At 42.4% G+C, this 20,460-nt stretch overlaps 1 protein-coding gene across 4 annotated transcripts in view; it reads right to left on the bottom strand.

Moving 5' to 3' along the window:
• KDM1B (lysine demethylase 1B) overlaps nucleotides 1-11,091 on the bottom strand; it is a gene marked incomplete at both ends in the record, with an annotated part of 41,149 nt that extends 30,058 nt beyond the window's left edge. For all 4 annotated transcript variants that reach the window (XM_080709780.1, XM_080709781.1, XM_080709782.1 and 1 more), the window contains 5 exons: nucleotides 4,439-4,555; nucleotides 5,507-5,618; nucleotides 7,379-7,468; nucleotides 9,228-9,355; nucleotides 11,005-11,091. In XM_080709780.1, coding sequence (XP_080565906.1) covers nucleotides 4,439-4,555; nucleotides 5,507-5,618; nucleotides 7,379-7,468; nucleotides 9,228-9,355; nucleotides 11,005-11,091 — 534 coding nt within the window. The remainder of the gene's footprint in view (nucleotides 1-4,438; nucleotides 4,556-5,506; nucleotides 5,619-7,378; nucleotides 7,469-9,227; nucleotides 9,356-11,004) is intronic.
• Between the last annotated feature and the right edge of the window lie 9,369 nt (nucleotides 11,092-20,460).

The raw sequence follows: 20,460 nt of genomic DNA, 5'->3' as shown, positions 1-20,460 counted from the left end.
ACCACTACAGAGCCCACCAACATTAAAAGGAGGATGAGAAAACAGTACAACTTCAACAAATTTGACAATGTAGATGAAAAACACATATTCCTTCCAAAATGGACAGAAGGAAGTCATAGACCATCCACGCTGACATTTTTCTGATAAAGAAATTGAATCTGTAATTTCCATTTCAAACTTCATACAGAGAAAACTACTGTCCAATTCGACTGACTAGTAAAGTCAACTAAACATTAAAAAAAAGAACTAATATCAACTTGATTCAACAAATTGACAAAACAGAAAAGAAGGCATACATCTCCATTTTTTTTTATGGGAGGATCAGCTAGGAGGATTGCAAGTTCAAGGCTAGCCTCAGCTGTTTCAAAATAAAAAATTTAAAAAGGGCTGTGGGTATAGCTCAGAGGTAGAATGTCCCTGGGTTCAATACCCAGTACCAAAAAATATAAAAGACAGTATTCATCACAAACACAGATGTAAGAATCCTTAATAAAGCATAATAAAAATCCATCAATATATAAAATAATAGCATACGAGAGTACGAATTAGCTAAATATTTTTCCAAGAAGCAACATGCGTTTTTCATCTACATTGTCAAATTTGTTGAAGACACCAGGTATGGTGGCGCACGCTTGTAATCCCTGTGTTTGGGAGGCTGAGACTGGAGGATCGTACGGGTTCGAAGCCAGCCTCAGCTACTTAGAGAGGTTCTCAGTAACTTAGCGAGACCCTGTTTCCAAATAAAATATAAAAAAGGTCTGGGAGTATAGACCGGAGGTAGAGAGCCTCTGGGTTCCACCCCTAGTACCACCACCAAAAAAAAAAAAAAAAAAAAAAAAAAGCTCATGCATATAATCCCAGTATGTACACATGCCTCAAAAATGAAAATAAGATGCAATTTTACATCTATTAAAAATATTACCCCTTGTTGCAGGTAAGGTTTTGATATAATCATCACTTGGGGGCATAGTCTTTGTGTGTGTGTGTGTGGTGTGTGTGTGTGTGTCACTAGGAATTGAACTCAGGGACAGTCTACTTCTGAACTACTACATCTCCAGGCCTATTCTATTATTATAATTTTTTTTTTTTTTTTTTTTTTTTTGGTGGTACTGGAGGTGGAACCCAGAGGCTTTCTACCTCCGGGCTATACTCCCAGACCCATTTTATATTTTATTTGGAAACAGGGTCTCACTTAAGTTGCTGAGAGTTTCACTAAGTAGCTGAGGCTGGCTTTGAACCTGCACAATCCTCCTGTCTCAGCCTGCCAAGCACGGGGATTACAAGCGTGCGCCATCATGCCGGCCTATAATTTTTTTTTTTTTTTTTTGAGGCAGGGTCTCACTAAATTGCAGAGGGCCTCACTAAATTTGAGGCTGGCCACAAACCTGCTGTCCCAGCCTCCTGAGTACTGTAATTATAGGTGTGCCACCATGCCCACCGAGCCACAGGTCTTTAATCGTAGTTTGAATATTCCTATCATTAGCCTTAAGAAATGTACCTAACAAGCCAGGAGTGGGATTACACCTGTAATTCCAGTATTTGGGAGAATGTGACAGGAAGATCACAGGTTCAAGGCCAGTTTCAGCAATATAGTGAGACTCTCAGCAATTTAGTGAAAACCTGTTTTAAAACAAAAAGAATGAAAAATAGGGCTGGGAGTGTAGCTCAGAGGTAGAATGCTCTGGGTTCAATAATCCCCAGTACCACACACAAAAAGAGAAGAGATTAAGAATATTATTTTTTATTTGCATGTTATATGTGTGTATATATGTGTAACTTATAAAAGTTTACATATTTTTAATTTACTTTATAAATTCTAAGATTATAGCTAGGCATGGTGGCTCATGCTTATAATCCCAGGATTCGGGAGTCTGAGACTGCAGGATCATGGTTGGGGGACAGCCTCAGCTACTTTAAGTGAGGTCCTTTGCAACTCAGAGAGACTATTTCAAAATAAAGAATAAAAAATAGGGCTGGGAGTGTAGCTCAGAGGTAGAATGCCCCTGGGTTCTACCTCCAGTACTGCAAAAAGAAAAAAAATTGTAAAATTATATTCATTAATATGTAAAATTTATTTATGTGAAAATAAGAAATCTAACTCCTAAATTATGTCACTTTACAAAAACCTCTTCCTCATTATGTCACTGTACAAAAAGTCTTTTTTTGTGTGGTACTGGAAATCCAGGACCTCAAGCATGTTAGGCAAGTGCTATACCACTGAGCTAGACTTCCAGCCCTCAAATTTTGTTCTTTAAAAATTACGGACTGCGTTAATAGTACTTGCATTTTAAACCCAAGGCTTAAAAAAAAAAAAAAAAAAAAAAACTTGTTCATAAAAGAAAATATGTGAACCAAAAGCATTTTTCTGGTAATAACTTTGTGAAGATATTGCAAACCACTAAATTGTGTAATTTAAAAGGATAAATTTAGCCGGAAGTGGTGGCGCACGCTTGTAATCCCCGCGCTTGGGAGGCAGACAGGAGGATCGCTCAGGTTCGAAGCCAGTCTTGCTGGCTTAAGAGACTCTGTTTTCAAATAAAATATAAAATAGGTCTGGGAGTGCAGCCCGGAGGTGGAAGGGTTCCATCCCCAGTACCACCCAAAAAAAAAGGTAAACTTAGCTGGGCATGGTGGTTCATGCTTGTAATCCCAGTATTTGGGAGGCTGAGACAGGAGGATCGTGCAGGATCAAAGCCAGCCTTAGCTACTTAGTGAGGCTCTCCTGTTTCCAAATAAAATATAAAATAGGTTTGGGAGTATAGCCTGGAGGTAGACAGGCCCCGGGTATCATCACCAGTACCAGCAAAAAAAAAAAAGACTTTATGATATGTTAATTCTTCAATTTTTAAAAAGTATTTCTGTATTTGGAATTTGATTACTAATATTTTGTCTTGTTTTCAGTAACCAGGGATCAAATCCAGGCGTGGTCTAAAACTGAGCTAGAACCCCAGCCATTTCTATTTTTTATTTGGAGACAGGATCTTGCTAAGTTTCCAGGCCTGGCTTCAAATTTACAATCCTTCTGCCTCACCCTCCCAAATAGCTGGGATTAGAGGCATGCACCACCACTTCCAACTAATTCCTAATACTCTTTAACCATTCAAGGTACGAGTGGTATTTGTATATACTAATGCCTTTAACAGACTTAACTTTAAACATTTAAGCATTTTTAAACACTAACTGCCAAATTTCATAAAAAGGCATATTATTAGCTGACTATGGTTGTGAACACCATTACCTGGGAGGCTGAGACAGGAGGATCCCAGGTTTATGGGTGTCGCTCAGCTACAGCACTCGAGTTCAATCCCCACTAACATACACACACATACACACATGCATGCACACAGAAGGCACATTTTAACAACTATGGCTAATTCCTAACAGCCAAACATGTCATTTTTCATTCCTCCTCCTAACGAGATCTGCTTTTGTTTGGTGTCACAACATGCTTGGTTGTAAATATTTTCTTTCTTTTTTTTTTTTTTGTGGGTCTGGATGTGGAACCCAGGGGCATTTGACCTCCGAGCTACACCTCCTACCGTATTTTTTATTCTTTATTTTGAAACTGGGTCTCACTGAGTTGCAGAGGGCCTCACTAAGTAGCTGAGGCTGTCTGCGAACCGTGATCCTCAGGTCTCAGCCTCCCTAATGCTGGGATTCCAAGCATGCGCGTGCGCCACCACGCCCGGCTGGATGTAAATATTTTCTTCCTTTGTCCTTGGTACAGTCCAGAGTGAGTAGCTGTATGACTCTGAGGAACCATATGACTCTAGCCAAGAGATATGAACAGAAATCTACGGTTGGAACTTCCAGGAAAAGCTTTTGTTTCCCCAGTAATGAAGGGACAGAGTCAGCCATCACACCTCTCTTGTCCTTTGCCCATTCCCTCCTCTCTGCTTAAGAATTTGGTCATAGTCGCCGGGCGTGGTGGCGCACGCTTGTAATCCCCGCGCTTGGGAGGCGAAGACAGGAGGATCGCGCAGGTTCGAAGCCAGCCGCGTGCGCTGGCTTAGGAGACCCTGTTTCCAAAAATGAAAATGTAAAAATAGGTCTGGGAGTGTAGCCCAGAGGTAGAAGGGCTTCCAGGAACCCCAGTACCACCAAAAAAAAAAAAAAAAAAGAATTTGGTCATAGTAACTGGTGGCACAGTAACCATCTGATGAACTTGAGGATGCTACTAAAAATGGCTGCATTGGAAACTAGAAGATTCCTTCAGGGAGCTAAACCACCCTGGACAGCCTATCTCCAAATTGCTTAAAATGAGAGAAAGCAAAATCCTGAATTAGTTAACCCATTGTAATTAGGGTTCTGTTACATGCATACCAATACAACTCCAATATAACAACTAACACATGAAATGAAAAACATACACCATTGCTACTTAATTATAAATAAATGTTATCAATTAATTCAAAAGGCACATAGACAGAAAGCGTACCTTCATAGCAGTATTTGGTTTCATACCACACCGATACATCTTCGCTATTTGTGGGGTAAGCTGAATTTCCTTGGTAAGTTGCCTCCATTTCCCACACTCTGGTTTTGTACACTGAACCTAGATGGAGAATACGTCAGGATCGGTAAGTCAGCGAACCCTGAGCTAGAGTTTGTGTCTCCGCCCCTCGCTCTGCTATCTTCTCCATGGGATCTGACTGACCTTTAAACAGTTTTAGTATTTTTCGTTTTTCTCCCTCCCTTGCATCACCATACTCAAGAGGCCACGTTTACCCCATTAGGGTAATTTCTAATTCAATACTAGCTCAGCAACAGGAAAGTGCGCAGAGGAACTGAGAACTGCTACCAGAAAGATTTTCCAAGCCGGGCGTGGTGGTGCACGCTTGTAATCCCAGCATTAGGGAGGCTGAGACCTGAGGATCTCGGTTCACGGACAGCCTCAGCTACTTAGTGAGGCCCTCCGCAACTCAGTGAGACCCTGTTTCAAAATAAAGAATAAGGGGCTGGGATGGAGCTCAGTGGCAAAACACCTGCTTTGCAGGTGTGGCGCTCTGGGTTCGATCCCCGGTTTAAAAAAAAAAAAAAAAGACAAAAAAAAGAACCCCTTTAAAAAAATAATAAGCAAAATAAATAATAAAAAATTGGGAAGGGGGTATAGGTCGGAGGTCAAATGCCTCTGGGTTCTACCTGCAGACTATGATGTATGAATACAGTGCACCAATTAAAAAAAAAATTTTTTTTTAAATTCAGCAAATCATCTTTTAAAAGGTGGCATCTTTATATTATATATGGAATCACTAAAATATATTTTCAAAGGATGGCTAGCTGGAACAGAATAATATAAACTTGATAAAAAAGCTAAAAGTTATAAAAAACTATATTCAAAGTATGATTTTTAAACCTAATTAAGATCTATAATTAAAGTACAAAACTATGCTTAAACACAAAATAGGAACAGAGAAAAGGCTAAGAAGACATGTACTAAGCTCAGCAACGCATTCTACCCGCTCCACAAACACACTCTAGAACAACAAAGCATCGTCCTTCTTACCCAGTAGGGAAGCTGCTGGTCTGCCATGAACGCTTTGGGGCTAGGTTCAGTTTTGCCATTGGTGGTCCATATTTTTTTCCATGTAATGTATTTGTCATATCCATCTTTATGGCTGAAAAAAAAATATATCAAGCTATTAAGCTAATCAGATTCTCAAAATATGAGTCAAGTTTAAATAAATCTTGTGTACAGGACTAAGCTGGCTTTGTTTCAAGGAGGGAAGTTACTACAGCATCCATACAACTTGCTGCCAGAGGGGTATGTTCTTGTCAGCTTTAGCATCTAAGACCAATAGGAAGGAAAAAATATTTTGTGTGTGTGTATGTGTGTGTGGTTCTGGGGATTGACCCCAGGAGCATTCAACCTCCAAGCTATACCCCCGCCCTTTATTTTATTTTTGTTTTGAAATGGTCTCACTAGGTTGCTGATGCTAGCTTGAACCTGCGATCCTCCTGTCTCAGCCACAAAACAAAAAATTTTTAAAAAAAGTTTCACATATACACAGTAAACACTACAGTAGCCATTAAAACATCATAAATATCCAATTAGAGAAAGCAAAAAAAGAGAAACAAGATAGAGAAAAATGCACCAGAAAACAGCTAGCAAGACGATTACATTTAATCCAATTATAACAATAATCACTTAAAATATGGATAATATAAACACAAATTAAAAGGCAGTGGGAAATTAAACCTTTTTTATATTTTATTTTTGGCAGTACTGAGGACTGAATCCAGGGGTGCCCTGCCACTGAGCTGCATATCCGCATCCCTATTTGTTAAATTTTGAAACAGGGTCTAAGTTGCCCAGGCTGGCCTTGATCTGGCAGACCTCCTGCCTCAATCTCCCAAAAACTGGGATTATAGGCATGCACCAGCATATCAGCTTACTTTTTATTCTCTTACTTTTTGATGCTATGTATTGAACACAGGACCTTGCACTTAAACAGTTTATTCTCTATAATCTTGGATTAAAGAAAAAATTTTAAATATTTTGAATGAAGTGAAAATGTTATTAAAATTTATGAAATAACAACTAAATCAATACTTGAAGGGAAATTTATAGCATTAAATGCATTTATTAGAAAAATAGGTCTAAATCAACAGCCTTAAACTTTCGATTTAAGGGATCAGAGAAAGAGAAATTGAAACATAAAACAAAGTAAATGATTAAAAATTAGAATATAAGCTGGGCATGGTAGTGCACACTTGTAATCCCAGTACTTGGGAGGCTAGACAGGAGGATCACAGGTTTGAAGCCAACCTCAGCAGCTTAGTGAAGCTCTCAACAACTTAGTGAGACTCTGTTTCCAAATAAAATATAAAATAGGTCTGGGGGTATAGCTTGGAAGTAGAAGGACCCTGGGTTCCATCCCCAGTACCCCCCCCCCCCACACACACACACACACACACACAAATTAGAATAAAATTGGAAACAGAAGCAAAACCAAAATCTGATTCTTAGAAAAGATTAATAAAATTTCTCTGCTACCAACCAGAATTGAGGAGAAAAGAAAAAAAATAAAGTAATACTAATATGAAAGATTGAGCCACCTGCCTGCCCAGTGTCCCCTGCTTTATGCACCCTTATCCTCTATGCATTGTGATTGAATAGCAGAACAGCTCCAAGATGTTCCAGAACTTTCAGACTGAAGAGAGTAGCTGTTCCATGACAGGTATTTTTAGAGCCCTGAGTCTGTGCACACATAAGTATGTACATACACAAATAAGATCAACTCCTGGTCAAAAGTACAGTGACTGCAGGCAGGCTGAGACAGTCCAGTCACTCAGCCTGGAGACTAAGCTATAACCATTGTAGCATTGCCCTTGCTACTGTCCCCTCCACCATTGAAACCTCAGTTAGGAAACAAACCTTCTATAATAGTGGTCAAAGCATTCATTGCAGAAATGCTCCCCACAGGAGAGGTGATACCATCGAGATGTGTATCCATTTTTAGCACATCTGAAAATAGCAAAAACATGTAACTTTGATAAAGAACAAACATTTCACTTTTTAAAAAACATTCAGTAAGACTATCATTTGAACCCATTTGCATTATCTCTGCTTAAGATTCCATGAGCCATAACAGGGAAAACTAGAATGAATGACTGATAATATAAGCTGAGTATCCCTTATCTGAAATGCTTGAGACCAGAAGTATTTTGGATATTTTGGGTGATTTTGTAAAATATTTACATGTGTGCACATACTGCCTTATCTTGGGGATAGAACCCAAGTCTAAATACAAAGTTGACTCATGTTTCATATACACCTTATACACACAGCCTGAGGGTAATTTTAGGGTACCTCTATTTTGACTGAGGCCTATCACATAAGCTAAGGTATAGAACTTACCACTGGTGACATCATATTGACACTCAAAAAGCTTTAGATTTAAAGGGTTTCACTTTTCAGATTAGAGATGCTCTGCCAGTAGTATAGCGAAGATACAGGGATTTAGACCAGTGGAATGTATTCCAGCCAGCAGCCTGAGCTTAGGAGTCTCAGTAAAACTCCCTGAAGCATTTGATGGTGGTTTGTAACATAAAACAATGATGGCGCTGTACTCCCTGCAAGTGGAGCGTATGAAGGGAAGAGAAGACTCTGGTAGTAACACCTGCTAGTACTGAACAGTGAATGGCCAGTTGTGATCTCAGTACTGAGCAGCCAATCCAACAACTTGCCTAACAGATAATAACGGAGCAAAAGAATACAAAAAATCATGCCACCATGAACACAACAGCCACCACCTATTTGTATTTAAAAACAAAGGATCCCAGGCATGGTAGTGCATGCTTGTAATCTCAGCATTTGGGAGGCACTCAAAAACAAGAGGATCATGGTTCTAGGACAGCCTCAGCTACTTAGCCCTTTGCAACTCAGTTTCAAAACATAACGAATAAGCTGGGCGTGGTGGCGCACACTTGTAATCCCCGTGTTTAGGAGGCTGAGACAGGAGGATCGCATAGGTTCAAAACCAGCCTCAGCTACTTAGTGAGGCTCTCAGCAACTTAGTGAGAACCCGTTTCCAAATAAAATATTAAATAGGTCTAGAAGTATAGCCTGGAGGTAGAAAGCCTCTAGGTTCCACCTCCAGTACAACCAAAAGAAAAAATATATATATAATGAATACAAAATAGGGCTGGGGATGTCATTTGGAGGAAGAATTCCCCTGGGTTCCATCCCCAGTAATGCGCAAAAAAAAAAAGAAAAAAGAAAAAAGAAAAAATGGGATATCTGTTTTTATTTATTGAATCTTGAGTCTTAAGCCTTAATAGAAGACTTTTTTCCCTGGAAAAAAACCTATTTGTGCCATCCCAATAAATATGGCAGATCTGTAGTTAACTACATGTTTTCATGTGAATATGGGAAGAGGAGGCATGTTACATGAAGGAGAAAGAAATATGGAAAAAGCAAGCACACGCTGGTCTCTACTGTGAGCTCGAGAGTGCCTTGAGTGTCACCCTCAGCCCCTAGACAGGCACAAGCTACGGTAGGTTGATTTGAGGACGCTCTACTGCAGAGTTGACCTGGGTGTGCTGTCGCCTGTTAGGCAAGTTATGACAAGGAACAACGAGGAAGCGATGGCTATGGAGAGTGTCTCCATTATTCGGTGACTTCCAGTATGTATGTTTAGGAAAACTATCATAGCGGATGATGTTCCCACCAGGCATGTTTGCAGGGGCAGAGACAGAGGCCAACACTTGCCCTCTAAACAGACCTTTCAGAAGCATTTGCAAAGCACACGGGACACGCAGCCGTACAGCCTGCCTTTTCACATTTCCGGTACTTCTTCTCTGACATACCATCTTCATCTTCATCTGCTGTCTCTGTTGCTTTCTTCTTTGCCTGCAGGAGAGGCAGCTGAGGTTAAGATTTCATGGGCCCTCTGGGGTAACGTCGGTAGGTTTACTGGAATCACATACATTTTACAAGTTCTCAATGTGAAGGTCAACAACATGCTGGCAGTTGGACAGGGGCTGACCAATACAGCAACGACTTCCTCGTGATCGCACTGTACAAATAATTCACTACCTTGCTAGAGATACAGAAACAGCTTTTTAATGATAGACATCTATGAACTAAAATTCACAGGAGCCTATTTTAGAATAAAATGGCCTCAGTCAGAATAAAGTCATTGTCAAATTAAGATTTATTTTCTTTCTTAGATATCATAGTATAAAAATTATAAGAAAAATTCTAGACAAAGGATTATATCATTCAAGTTTTTCTTAAAAATAAAAGCTTTGCCGGGCGTGGTGGCGCACGCTTGTAATCCCTGAGCTTGGGAGGCGGAGACAGTAGGATCGTGCTGGTTCAGAGCCAGCCGCGCTGGCTTAAGAGACCCTGTTTCCAAATAAAAAAACATAAAAACAGGTCTGGGAGTGTAGCCCAGCAGTAGAAGGGCTTCCAGGAACCCCAGTACCACCAAAATAAAATAAAGTAAAATAAAAGCTTTAAGCCAGGTACAGTAGCGCACACCTGTAATCGCAGAATTTGGGAGGCTAAGACAGGAGGATCACATGTTTAGAGCTAGCCTCGGCAACTCAGTGGGAATGATAGTAACTTAGTGAGACTCTTTCTAAATAAAAAGTAAAATAGAGCCAGGGGTGGTGATGCACACTTGTAATTTTAGTACTTGGGAGGCTGAGACAAGAGGATTGCAAGTTCATGGTCAGCCTCAGTAACTTGTGAGGCTCTCCATAACCTACTAAAACTGTTTCAAAATAAAAAATAAAAAATAGGGCCGGGCATGGTGGTGCACACTTGTAAACCCCGCGGTTGGGAGGCGGAGACGGAGGATCGTGCAGGTTCAAAGCCAGCTGTGCTGGCTTAAGAGACCCTGTTTCCAAATAAAAACATAAAAATGGGTCTGGGAGTATAGCCCAGAGGTAGAAGGGTTTCCAGGAACCCCAGTACCACCAAAAAAATTGGCTGGGAGTGAAGCTAAGCAGTAGAATTCCCCTGGGTTCTATCCTTGGTACCACAAAATAATAAGTAAAATAGGACTGGGGGTGTAGCTCAGAGGTAGAATGCCCCTGGGTTCAAATCCGAGCACTACAAAAAAAAAAAAAAAAAAGTAAAAATAAAAATAAGTGAGTAAATAAATGCTCTTAAAAAAAAAAGAAAGCCGTACAAGCAATCCTCCAACAGCACCCAACCGACTATAAGCTGAAGTCCAAATTCCTCTGAATGACATCCAAACCAAGCATGGTCTGGCCCCAGCCTCATATCCTGGAAACAACTACACAGCTGTGATTCTCTGATCTGCCCATGCTGATTCACACTCTGCTCTTTTAGAGTTCTCTCTGCCATAGGCAACTATTTTCTATATCCTACCACTTTATCACACTATATTATGACTGTACCGCAAATTTCTCTACTAAATTGCAAAGAACATGAGGACTAGAGCTGTGTCTCTCCATTTCTAACTCCCCAGCCCTGATCATTTTGCGTGTGCAAAAAACAGGTTCATCAAGTGAACAAATGAATAATACCTGCCTACCGGAGCTCCTCACAGGAAGACTATCTGGAGAAAGATCAAAAGCTGCTCTTTTCTTTGACCTCCCCCGAAGTGTTGCCATTGTATTATAGTCTGAAAAAAAATCAAACCATTAAATATTACCACCTGCTGTTTTCAACATCCTGGAGCATTATGTAGTTTAGGAGGTGCATGCCCTGCAGCTAGACTGCCTGAGTGTTAAAGCCACCACTTCCAAATTAACCTAAGCCTCAGCATCCTCACATATACAGTAAGGATATACCATAGCAGTGGCATAAAAATTAAACAAGATAACCTATTTAAAGCACCAATACTGGTATAAGTACTCAATAAATATTACCCATTAGTACTATGCACACTGTGTGTGTGTGTGTGTGTGTGTGTGTGTGTGTGTAATATGAGGTATGGAACCCCCAGGGGCTTCCTACCTGCGGACTATACCCTCAGACCTATTTTTTATTTTATTTGGAAACAAGGTCTAAGTTGCTGAGAACCTCACTAAGTTGCTGAGGCTGGCTTCAAACCTACAATCTTCCTGTCTCAGCCTCCCCAATAAAAGGATTACAAGCATGCACCACTGTGCCCGACTCAATGTGTACTTAAAAATAAGAATTGTGCCAAAAGACCAATAACCAAATTATAATACTGTTCGTATACTGTTTCAATTAAGAAAAATATCTAGTTTTTGTTATGTCCCTATCTTGTTGTGTCTTGTTAATAATCTCTGAAATTTGATGCCTCAGTATTCTTTAAAAAGAAAACAGCCAGGCATGGTGGCATATGCTTGTAATCCCAGTACTTGAAGGCTGAGACACAGGTTCAGGACTCGTGAGACACTCATCAACCTAGCGAGACCTTGTTTCAAAATAAAAATAAAATAGGGCTGGGGTGTAGCTCAGGACTCGTGAGACACTCATCAACCTAGCGAGACCTTGTTTCAAAATAAAAATAAAATAGGGCTGGGGTGTAGCTCAGAGGTAGAATGCCCCTGGGCTCAATCCCTAGTATCACAAAAATAATAGCAATAACTAAAAATAACTTACTCATTCCTTTTTAGTAAAACTCAATGGATGAGTATCAGGCACATTGTGTAGACACTACTTAATATAAGCATTTAGAGAAATGCTGCTATCTTCTATTAGAAAACTCTTCTGAGTTTTCAAACTAATAACAGCATGGTTAAAGAAAAATTAAGAACCAAAGTCTCTAAGATAAATTACAAAGCAATGAAAGACAAAGCTATGAGAAGTTTTTTAATTAAATAAGAAAATACTTAGCTTAAGTAATCAGTAATATATAGTAAATATTCTCTGATCTATTATGTTTATCAAACACACACAAAATGATAGAATGAAAAATAAACAGGACATACCTATGGCTAAGGAATTTGAAAGCAAAAAAACAGTATCATAAAATACAAATTCCACATACATAATCCTGATCTTGGAACAAAGTTTTAAAGAGTTTATAATCCTATTGTCTCATATTTGTGACTTATACTAATATTTGAAGAAGATTGTTAATGGATTGTTAACATTAAATGGAAAATCTCTGCCATCTACCCTGACTTTGGGAACTCTTGCTACCAATGCTATGGATAATTTTTCTTTAGTCTTGACTTTCTTAGAGCCAGGATGATGTTAGCTATGAACATAACAGCCCCTGCATAATCTGAAGTGCATTATAGTTCTTTAAGCATTAATTACGATCTAGTGGGTCTTGAGGGTATATCTCAGTGGTAGAATGTGAGCTTAGCAAGCATAAAGATGGGTTTGAGCTCCAGCACCAAAATAAATATTTATTTCTATAGAATCCATTATACTGCTGGCAATATTAAAAATACTACCTATGTAGTCACTCTTATACTTTCTTGGATTTTCTGGATTCCATTTGTTATTTTCAAAGGACAAAATAAGTATCTTTATGTAAATATGAATATAAATAAGAACATGTAAATGTGAATTCTTAACACATATAAAATAATGTAATCTCTTCCCTACTAAAACATCCACATTATTCATAATATGAACCACATAAGCCAGGCATGGCAATGCATGCCTACAATCCCAGTGCACTAAGAGGCTGAGACAGGAGGATTAAAAGTTTGAAGCCAGCCGGGCGTGGTGGCGCACGCTTGTAATCCCTGTGCCTGGGCAGCTGAGACAGGAGGATCGCAAAGGTTCAAAGCCAGCCTCAGCTATTTAGTGAGGCTCTCAGCAACTTAATGAGACCCTGTTTCCAAATAAAATATAAAATAGGTCTGGGAGCATAGCCCAGAGAAGCCCCTCAGTTCCAGCCCCAGTACCACCAAAAAAAAAAAAAAAAAAAAAAAAGTCTGAAGCCAGCCTGGATAGCTTAAGAACTCTATCTCAAAATAAAATCTAAACAGGGGTTTGGAACCCCAGTGTGTTGGCACTCACCTGTAATCCCAGTACTTGGGAGGCTGAGACAGGAGGAACACGGGTTTGAAGCCAGCCTCAACCACTTAGAGAGGCCCTCAGAAACTCAGTGAGACCCTGTTTCAAAATAAAACATAAAACTCAGAGGTAAAATGCCCCTGAGTTCAATCCCCAGTACCATAGAAACAAGGGGGGGCGGGGCTGGGGATGTTGCTCAGGTAGAGCAGCCCTGAGTTCAATTACCAACACCATAAAAATAAAAGAACCACAGAAAGAATGTATATACAGTACTATGTAAATACTGCAGCTATGTGTCCCATGTGGGGACGAGGAACATGATGAAATCATCCTCAGTTCAAGAAACTTTTGCTCTTGTCACCCAGATGTGTGTGTGTTCCGGAAAGTACAGTTTTCAGAAATTTCATCAAAAGTTTTAATCAAATTGTACACTGGAATATATGTACTTAATGCAATAAAAAATAACAAAATTCAAGAAGTGGCTAAAAAGGAAATAAAAACTATAAAAGCTGTTATTAAATATGATTTAAGTTTTTTAAAGTAGTACATTTTTATTTTTTAGTGATACTGGGGGGGGGGGGGGAATCCAGGGGCTTTTCTACCTCTGAGCTATACTCCCAGACCTATTTTATACTTTATTTGGAAACAGGGTCTCACTAAGTTGCCGAGAGCCTCACTAAGTAGCTGAGGATGTTCAAACTTGTGCGATCCTCCTGTCTCAGCCTCCCAAGCGCTGAGATTACTAGCGTGCGCCACCACGCCCAGCACATTTTTACCTTTAATTATACAACTGAGGGTTATGTGCCTCCATCTTTTTTGGCACTTAATGTAATCTCTATATTTCCACTTTTGCTGGGTCCTTGGGTCTTTTTTTTTTTTTTTTTTTTTTTTGGTGGTAGTACTGGGAATGGAACCCAGGTGCCTTCTACCTCCGAGCTACACCCTTGCCCTATTTTTACTCCTTATTTTGAAACAGGGTGTCACTGAGTAGCTGAGGCTGTCCGCAAACCGTGATCCTCCAGTCTCAGCCTCCCAAATGCTAAGATTACAAGCCTGTGTCACCACACCCGGCTTTCCTTGGATCTTAAAATGAAGGAAAAAAGTAAGTTAGATGGACTAAAATGATCAAGTTTTAAATATAATCCTAGAAATACTAGCAAAATGTCACTAAAACAAACTAGTAAACTGAAAGTTCTCCCACGTGGTTCTTCAAATTAATAGATACCTATCAATTTGTTTCATGCTCAGTATTTTAAGCATATTTCTTCCTATTTTTAAATGCATGGCTTTAGTGATCTTTTGTGTGGGGGGGTGTCTGGGGATGGAACCCAGGGGCATTTGACCTCCAAGCTACACCCTCTGCCCTATTTTTTCTTTTCTTCTTCTTTTTTTTTTTTTTTTTTTTTTTTTTTGGTGGTACTGGGGGTGGAACCCAGAGGCTTTTCTACCTCCGGGCTATACTCCCAGACCTATTTTTATACTCTATTTGGAAACAGGGTCTCACTAAGTTGCTGAGAGCCTCATTAAGTAGCTGAGGCTGGCTATGAACCTGTGTGATCCTCCTGTCTCAGCCTCCCAAGCACTGGGATTACAAGCATGCGCCACCACGCCCGGCTAGCTTATTCTTTATTTTGAAACCAGGTCTCACTGAGTTGCAGAGGGCCTCACTAAGTAGCTGAGGCTGTCCTCGAACGGCGATTCTCCAGTCTCAGCTTCCCAAATGCTAGTGTTACAAACGTGCACCACCACGCCCGGCTTTTAGTTATCTTTTTTTGTTGTTTGATAATGGGGTTCAAACCCAAGGTAATTCTACCTCTGAGTTACACCCCAATCCTTTTAATTTTTAAAATTTGAAACAGAGTCTCACTAAATTGAGGCTGGCCTTGAACCTGTGATCCTCCTACGTCAACCAGTCAACCTGTCAACCTTGCAATTTCTAAGATTACAGGCTTGTGCTACTGTACCCAGGTGGTTTTCTATTAATGTGTTAAAAAAAAAAAAAAGCAGAGCCTTTTGTGTGTGTGTGTGTGTATAACTCGGGGATTAAACCCAGGAGCATTCTACCTCAGAGCTTTAACCCCAGCCAGCTCAGCTCCTATTTTATTTTGAAACAGGATCTCACCAGATTGTTGAAGCTATCCTGGAACCTGTCATCCTCCTGTCTCAGCCTCCCAAGTACTAGGATTATAGGCTTGTGCCACCACACCTGGTCTAAAGCAGGTTTTTAAAATAAATACACAGGTAAATATATAAATATCAGAACCTCTATTTAAATAATTCTGGGATGTGTGGGTGTTTGTTGCAGTACTGGGGACTGAACCCAGGAAAATTCTACCTCCAAACTACACCCCTAGCCCTATTTTTTTATTCTTTATTGTGAAACAGAGTCTAAATTGTGAAGGGCCTAAGTAGCTGAGGTTAGCTGTGAAGCTGGGATTCTGCTGTCTCAGCTTCCCAAGCAAGTGTGCGCCACCATTCCCAGCTCCCAAGTGTTTTTGAAGCAGAATAGCTTTGTAAGACACACAGATGGGTGTGGAGGCCCACACCTGTAATTCCAGTGCTTGGGAGGCTGAAACAGGAGGATCGCAGGTGAAGCCGGCCTCAGCAACTTAGTGAGGCTTGCATCAACTTAGCAAGATCCTGTGTCCAAATTAGGAAAAAAAAAAAAATAGGGCTGGGTTGTAGTTCAGAGGTAAAATGCCTCTGAGTTCAGTCACCAGCACCATAAACAAATAAATAGTCATAAAAATATTAACCAAAAGGATTCCATGTTAAAATAATAATTTACAGTAGGGTCAACATAATTTCTAAAAATAGGACAAACTACCAGAAAATTCTTGAGAGAAAAAAGAAACAGGACTTCCTTCCCCCCTGGGCCACTTATAAGGCAAGACTAGCACCTTATTTTTCTCACACTAACAAATTTTCAGAAATACGGATCCAGTACAATAATTCAACACTGAATTATTCAATATTCAATATCCACTTCAACAATTCAATATTGAATTCCCATTGGCCTGGATGTCTTTCACTGAACTTCCTCTGCCTGGAAGCCAATTAATTATTGATGGTAATTTTCTCTTATACCTCCTGAAGAAAAACCAACCCTCCCACTCGTCATTCTTCCACTAAAACAGATTAGAATACTCAATAAACCTGGCAAATGCCCCGAATTCGGTGTGTACATGTGGAGTGGGGGATCCCCCAACTGGAGCTATGGAGGTCTATGGGGTCCTGCAGCTCACACGGGACAAGGCGCTTCTATGTGGCTGGGTTCCATTTAGCTGCACCCCAACTTTCTACAGCTGGGCCTGCCTCTTCCTTCCTCTCTCACCTGCCAGTGGCCTGGCCCGGGACTCGGCTGTCCTACCCGGCTCGGGGGCTCCAATTCCAGAGGGGTTGCCCCAGCAACCCTGCAATCCATGCCAATCAGGCTCCGCGGGGCAGCACCGCTGCACCTGCGGGCTGCGCGCCGCCTCGCCTCGCCTCGCCGGGAGGACCGGAGGGAGTTCCTGCTCAGACTCCCGCAGGGGGACCCGGCTGCGACCAGCCCGGGGAGGAAGCCCAGGGCTCGGGCGCCAGCCGCGGCCGCCTCGCGCTCGGAGCAGCTTTCTCGCGCCGCCTCCGGAGTCCCAAAGCAGCCGCCCCGGGGCTCACCTGTGCGTGGAAGCGGCGCAGGGAGTCTCGAGGAGGCGGCAGCGCTGAGCAGAAGGAAACACCGCAAGGAGGTCAGGAGACCAGCCGCCGCGACGAGTCGGGGACCCCGCCGCCCCGGCCGGGACCCCCTCCCGCTGACGGGGACCCCGCCCGCGCCCCTTCCCACCAGCGGCGCCGGGGACACCGCCGCCTCCCACCCAGGGCGCACGAGGGATCACGCCCCCGCCCCGCCGCTTTGTGCAGCGCCGCCGCCCCCGCGCGCGCCCGAAGCCCGGAGCCCGCACCTCAGAAGCGCGGGCCAGCGGGGCTCGCCGCCGCGGCTGCCTGCCGGCGTCCTCCTCAGCCGCGCGCAGGGCTCGCGCGACCGCGCCGCTTCCGCTCCTATCGCGGCGTGACCCGGAGTGGGAGGAGCCCGGGAGACAGCGAGCAGGAGGCCCCGCCCCTCCTGGTGGGAGGAGCCAGGGAGACTGCGAGCCCACGGCCACGCCCCGTCGCGGCGCGCCCCGCCCCTATCACGGTCTGACGTGAGTGGAGCGGCAAGAGGAAGGCTCCGCCCCGCCCCTATCACGGCGTGACGCGAAGAGGGAGGAGTCAGCGGGACAGTGAGCGAGAGGCCACGCCCCCGCCGCGGCGAGCCCCGCCCCAGCCGTTTCCGCCCTCACTCGCCCGGCGCGGGCGGGGTGAGGGCGGCGCTGAGCACCCGGGAGGGCGGCGCTCGGGAGCGGAGGGGCGAGCCCCGCAGTGTCCTGCGGCCGGCGACCCGCGAGGTGGCTCCGCGGGCTCCGAGAGCAAGCGGTGAGCAGAAACAGTTTGCTAAGAGTGTGTGAGCCAGCGATAGCCTCCTCCGGAATGGGGCGTCCGAAAAGCGCCCTGAAATGGGGTTTGGAGAACAGAAGGTTATGAATAATGATGTCAGGCAATGAATGGTCTTTGAGAGTACAGGATTTTTTTTCAGTAATGGAGATAGAACCCAAGGGCATTCTACCTGCGAGCTGTATCCCCTGCCCTATTTTTTATTCTTTATTTTGAAGCAGGGTCTCACTGAGTTGCAAAGGGCAGGCTGGCCATGAACTGCGATCCTCCTGTCTCAGCCTCCCAAAAGCTGGATTACAAGCGTGAGCCACTACGCCTGGCTATTCTTTATTTTGAAACAGGGTCCCACTAAGTTGCAGAGGGCCTCACTAAGTAGTTGAGGCTGGCGGTGAACCTGCGATCCTCCTGTCTCAGCCTTGCAAGTACTGGGATTACAAGTGTGTACCACCACACCCAGTTTGAGAGTACAGGATTTTAAGTGACTCCCCCTACGCCCCCCATGTTGTTTTAGTGAGTTTTAAGAAAAGATAGTTACTGCTAGGATAGGGAGTGACACTCTGGGGGTTAGGGGAACTGGGACATTGCAGATATTCTAAGCTAAGATATTCTGGAGTGTTACACAGGAGCATGCATATGTAAAATAGTTCACTGAGCCATACTCAGTAATTTAGGGAAGTTACTTTTTAAATTTTAAAATGGGCCAGATGTAGTGACGTACTCTTGTAATCCCAGCGCTTGGGAGGCTGAGACAGGAGGATCACACAGGTTCAAAGCCAGTCTCAGCTACTTAGTGAGGCCCTCAGCAACTTAGTGAGACCCTGTTTCCAAATAAAATATAAAATAGGTCTGGGAGTGCAGCCCGGAGGTAGAAAAGCCCCTGGGTTCCACCCCCAGTACCACACACAAAAATTTTTAATGGAATTAAAGCAGAAGTTTTCTTTTAAAAGGTAAGGGAGAGAACCTGGGCAACCAATGAGCACATTTGAAATTAACATGAGTAAGTATGATTGTGAAATCTGCCTTTTTCGATTCTTGTACTTTGCACTTTTATAAAGGAGACTTTTATTTCTCTAAAAATGACGTAGACAAGTGAAATACGCATCAAGTAAATGTTAGAGCAACTGTTAGAAGTGATTATATTTATTATATTGTTAAAGTTCAAGTTCCTGTAAAAAAAAAAATAGTTGTGTGATTTGAAGTTGTTCTGGTGAATGATAGAGATCACATGTCATATTTTTAGCAGACAACTTCTTTATGAGGGTTTAACTCTATGTGTGTGCGAATGTGTGTTTTGTTTTGTTTTTTCTTTTTTTCTTTTTTTTCTTTTCTTCTTCTTTTTTTAAACTGGGAATTGAACCCAGAGGCATTAACCTCCCAGCTACACTCTCAGTCTTAATTTTTACTCTGAAGCAGGGTCTCCTTAGGATGATGAAAGTCTCACTACTTACTGAGGCAGTCCTCGAACCCGTGATCCTCCCATATTAGAACCCCAAGTACTGGCATTACAGGGGTGCGCCACCATGCCCAGTTCAGGGCTTAACTTCTGGGTAGAATTGTTGAGCTTCAAAGTTGCTGACTGAACACAGAGATGGGAACATTGAAACTCTCTTGCTTTTCTGTACCCAACATAATCAGATTCTTCTTTCTCATTGACCTCTCAGAAAACCAAATGTCGCCTGATATCATCAGGGCCTTGCAAAAGTTATTTATTAGTGAATAACTTGCTGAGAAGTGAATTTATCTTCCTAGGAGTTGCCATCTCCTTAAATCCTAAGCACACAGAAGCCAATTTGTGCAACAATTGAGGTTTTTTTGGATAGCTCTGCTTTTATGCAATGTTTGTTCTTTCATGGATAAAATCATTACATATAAAACACCAGTGTGGTGGCGCATGCTTGTAATCCCAGCATTTGGGAGGTGGAGACTGGAAGATCGTGGCCTAGCATCTTTAATGAGGACGACAGCCTCAGCTATGTATCGAGGCCCTTCGCAACTCAGTGAGACCCTGTTTCAAAAATAAAAAGACTAAAAAATAGGGCTGGGGATGTAGCTCCGAGGTACAATTCCCCTGGGTTCTATCTCCAGGACCGCAAACAAAGCAAAACAAAACAAAAAATCACCAGTACTAGTATACTCCAAACCAAATTAATTTCACTAATGATTTAAAGGGAATGTTGAAATTAATATATTATAAAATCAACCCTGAATGGAGAGCTAAGCCAGTTATGGTGTTGCACACTTGTAATCCTAGTACTTGAGAGGCTGAGACAAGAGGATCACAGATTCCTGATCAGCCTCAGCTACTTAATGAGGCCCCCTGCAACTTAATGGGACCCTGATTTACATTTTTGTGTGTGTGTGCGGTACTGGGGGTGGAACCCAGGGACTTTTCTACCTCCGGGTTATACTCCCAGACCTATTTTATATTTTATTTGAAAACAGGGTCTCACTAAGTTCCTGAGAGCCTCACTCAGTAGCTGAGGCTGGCTTTGAAACTGTGCGATCCTCCTGTCTCAGCCTCCCAAGGGCTGGGATTATAAACATGCACCACTATGCCCGGCTGA

This window comes from Muscardinus avellanarius (assembly GCF_963383645.1).
Source record: "Muscardinus avellanarius genome assembly, chromosome: 14".
Taxonomy (NCBI): domain Eukaryota; kingdom Metazoa; phylum Chordata; class Mammalia; order Rodentia; family Gliridae; genus Muscardinus; species Muscardinus avellanarius.
The sequence above is the reverse complement of the archived record's forward strand: the minus strand, read 5'-3'. Positions and strand labels throughout refer to the sequence as shown.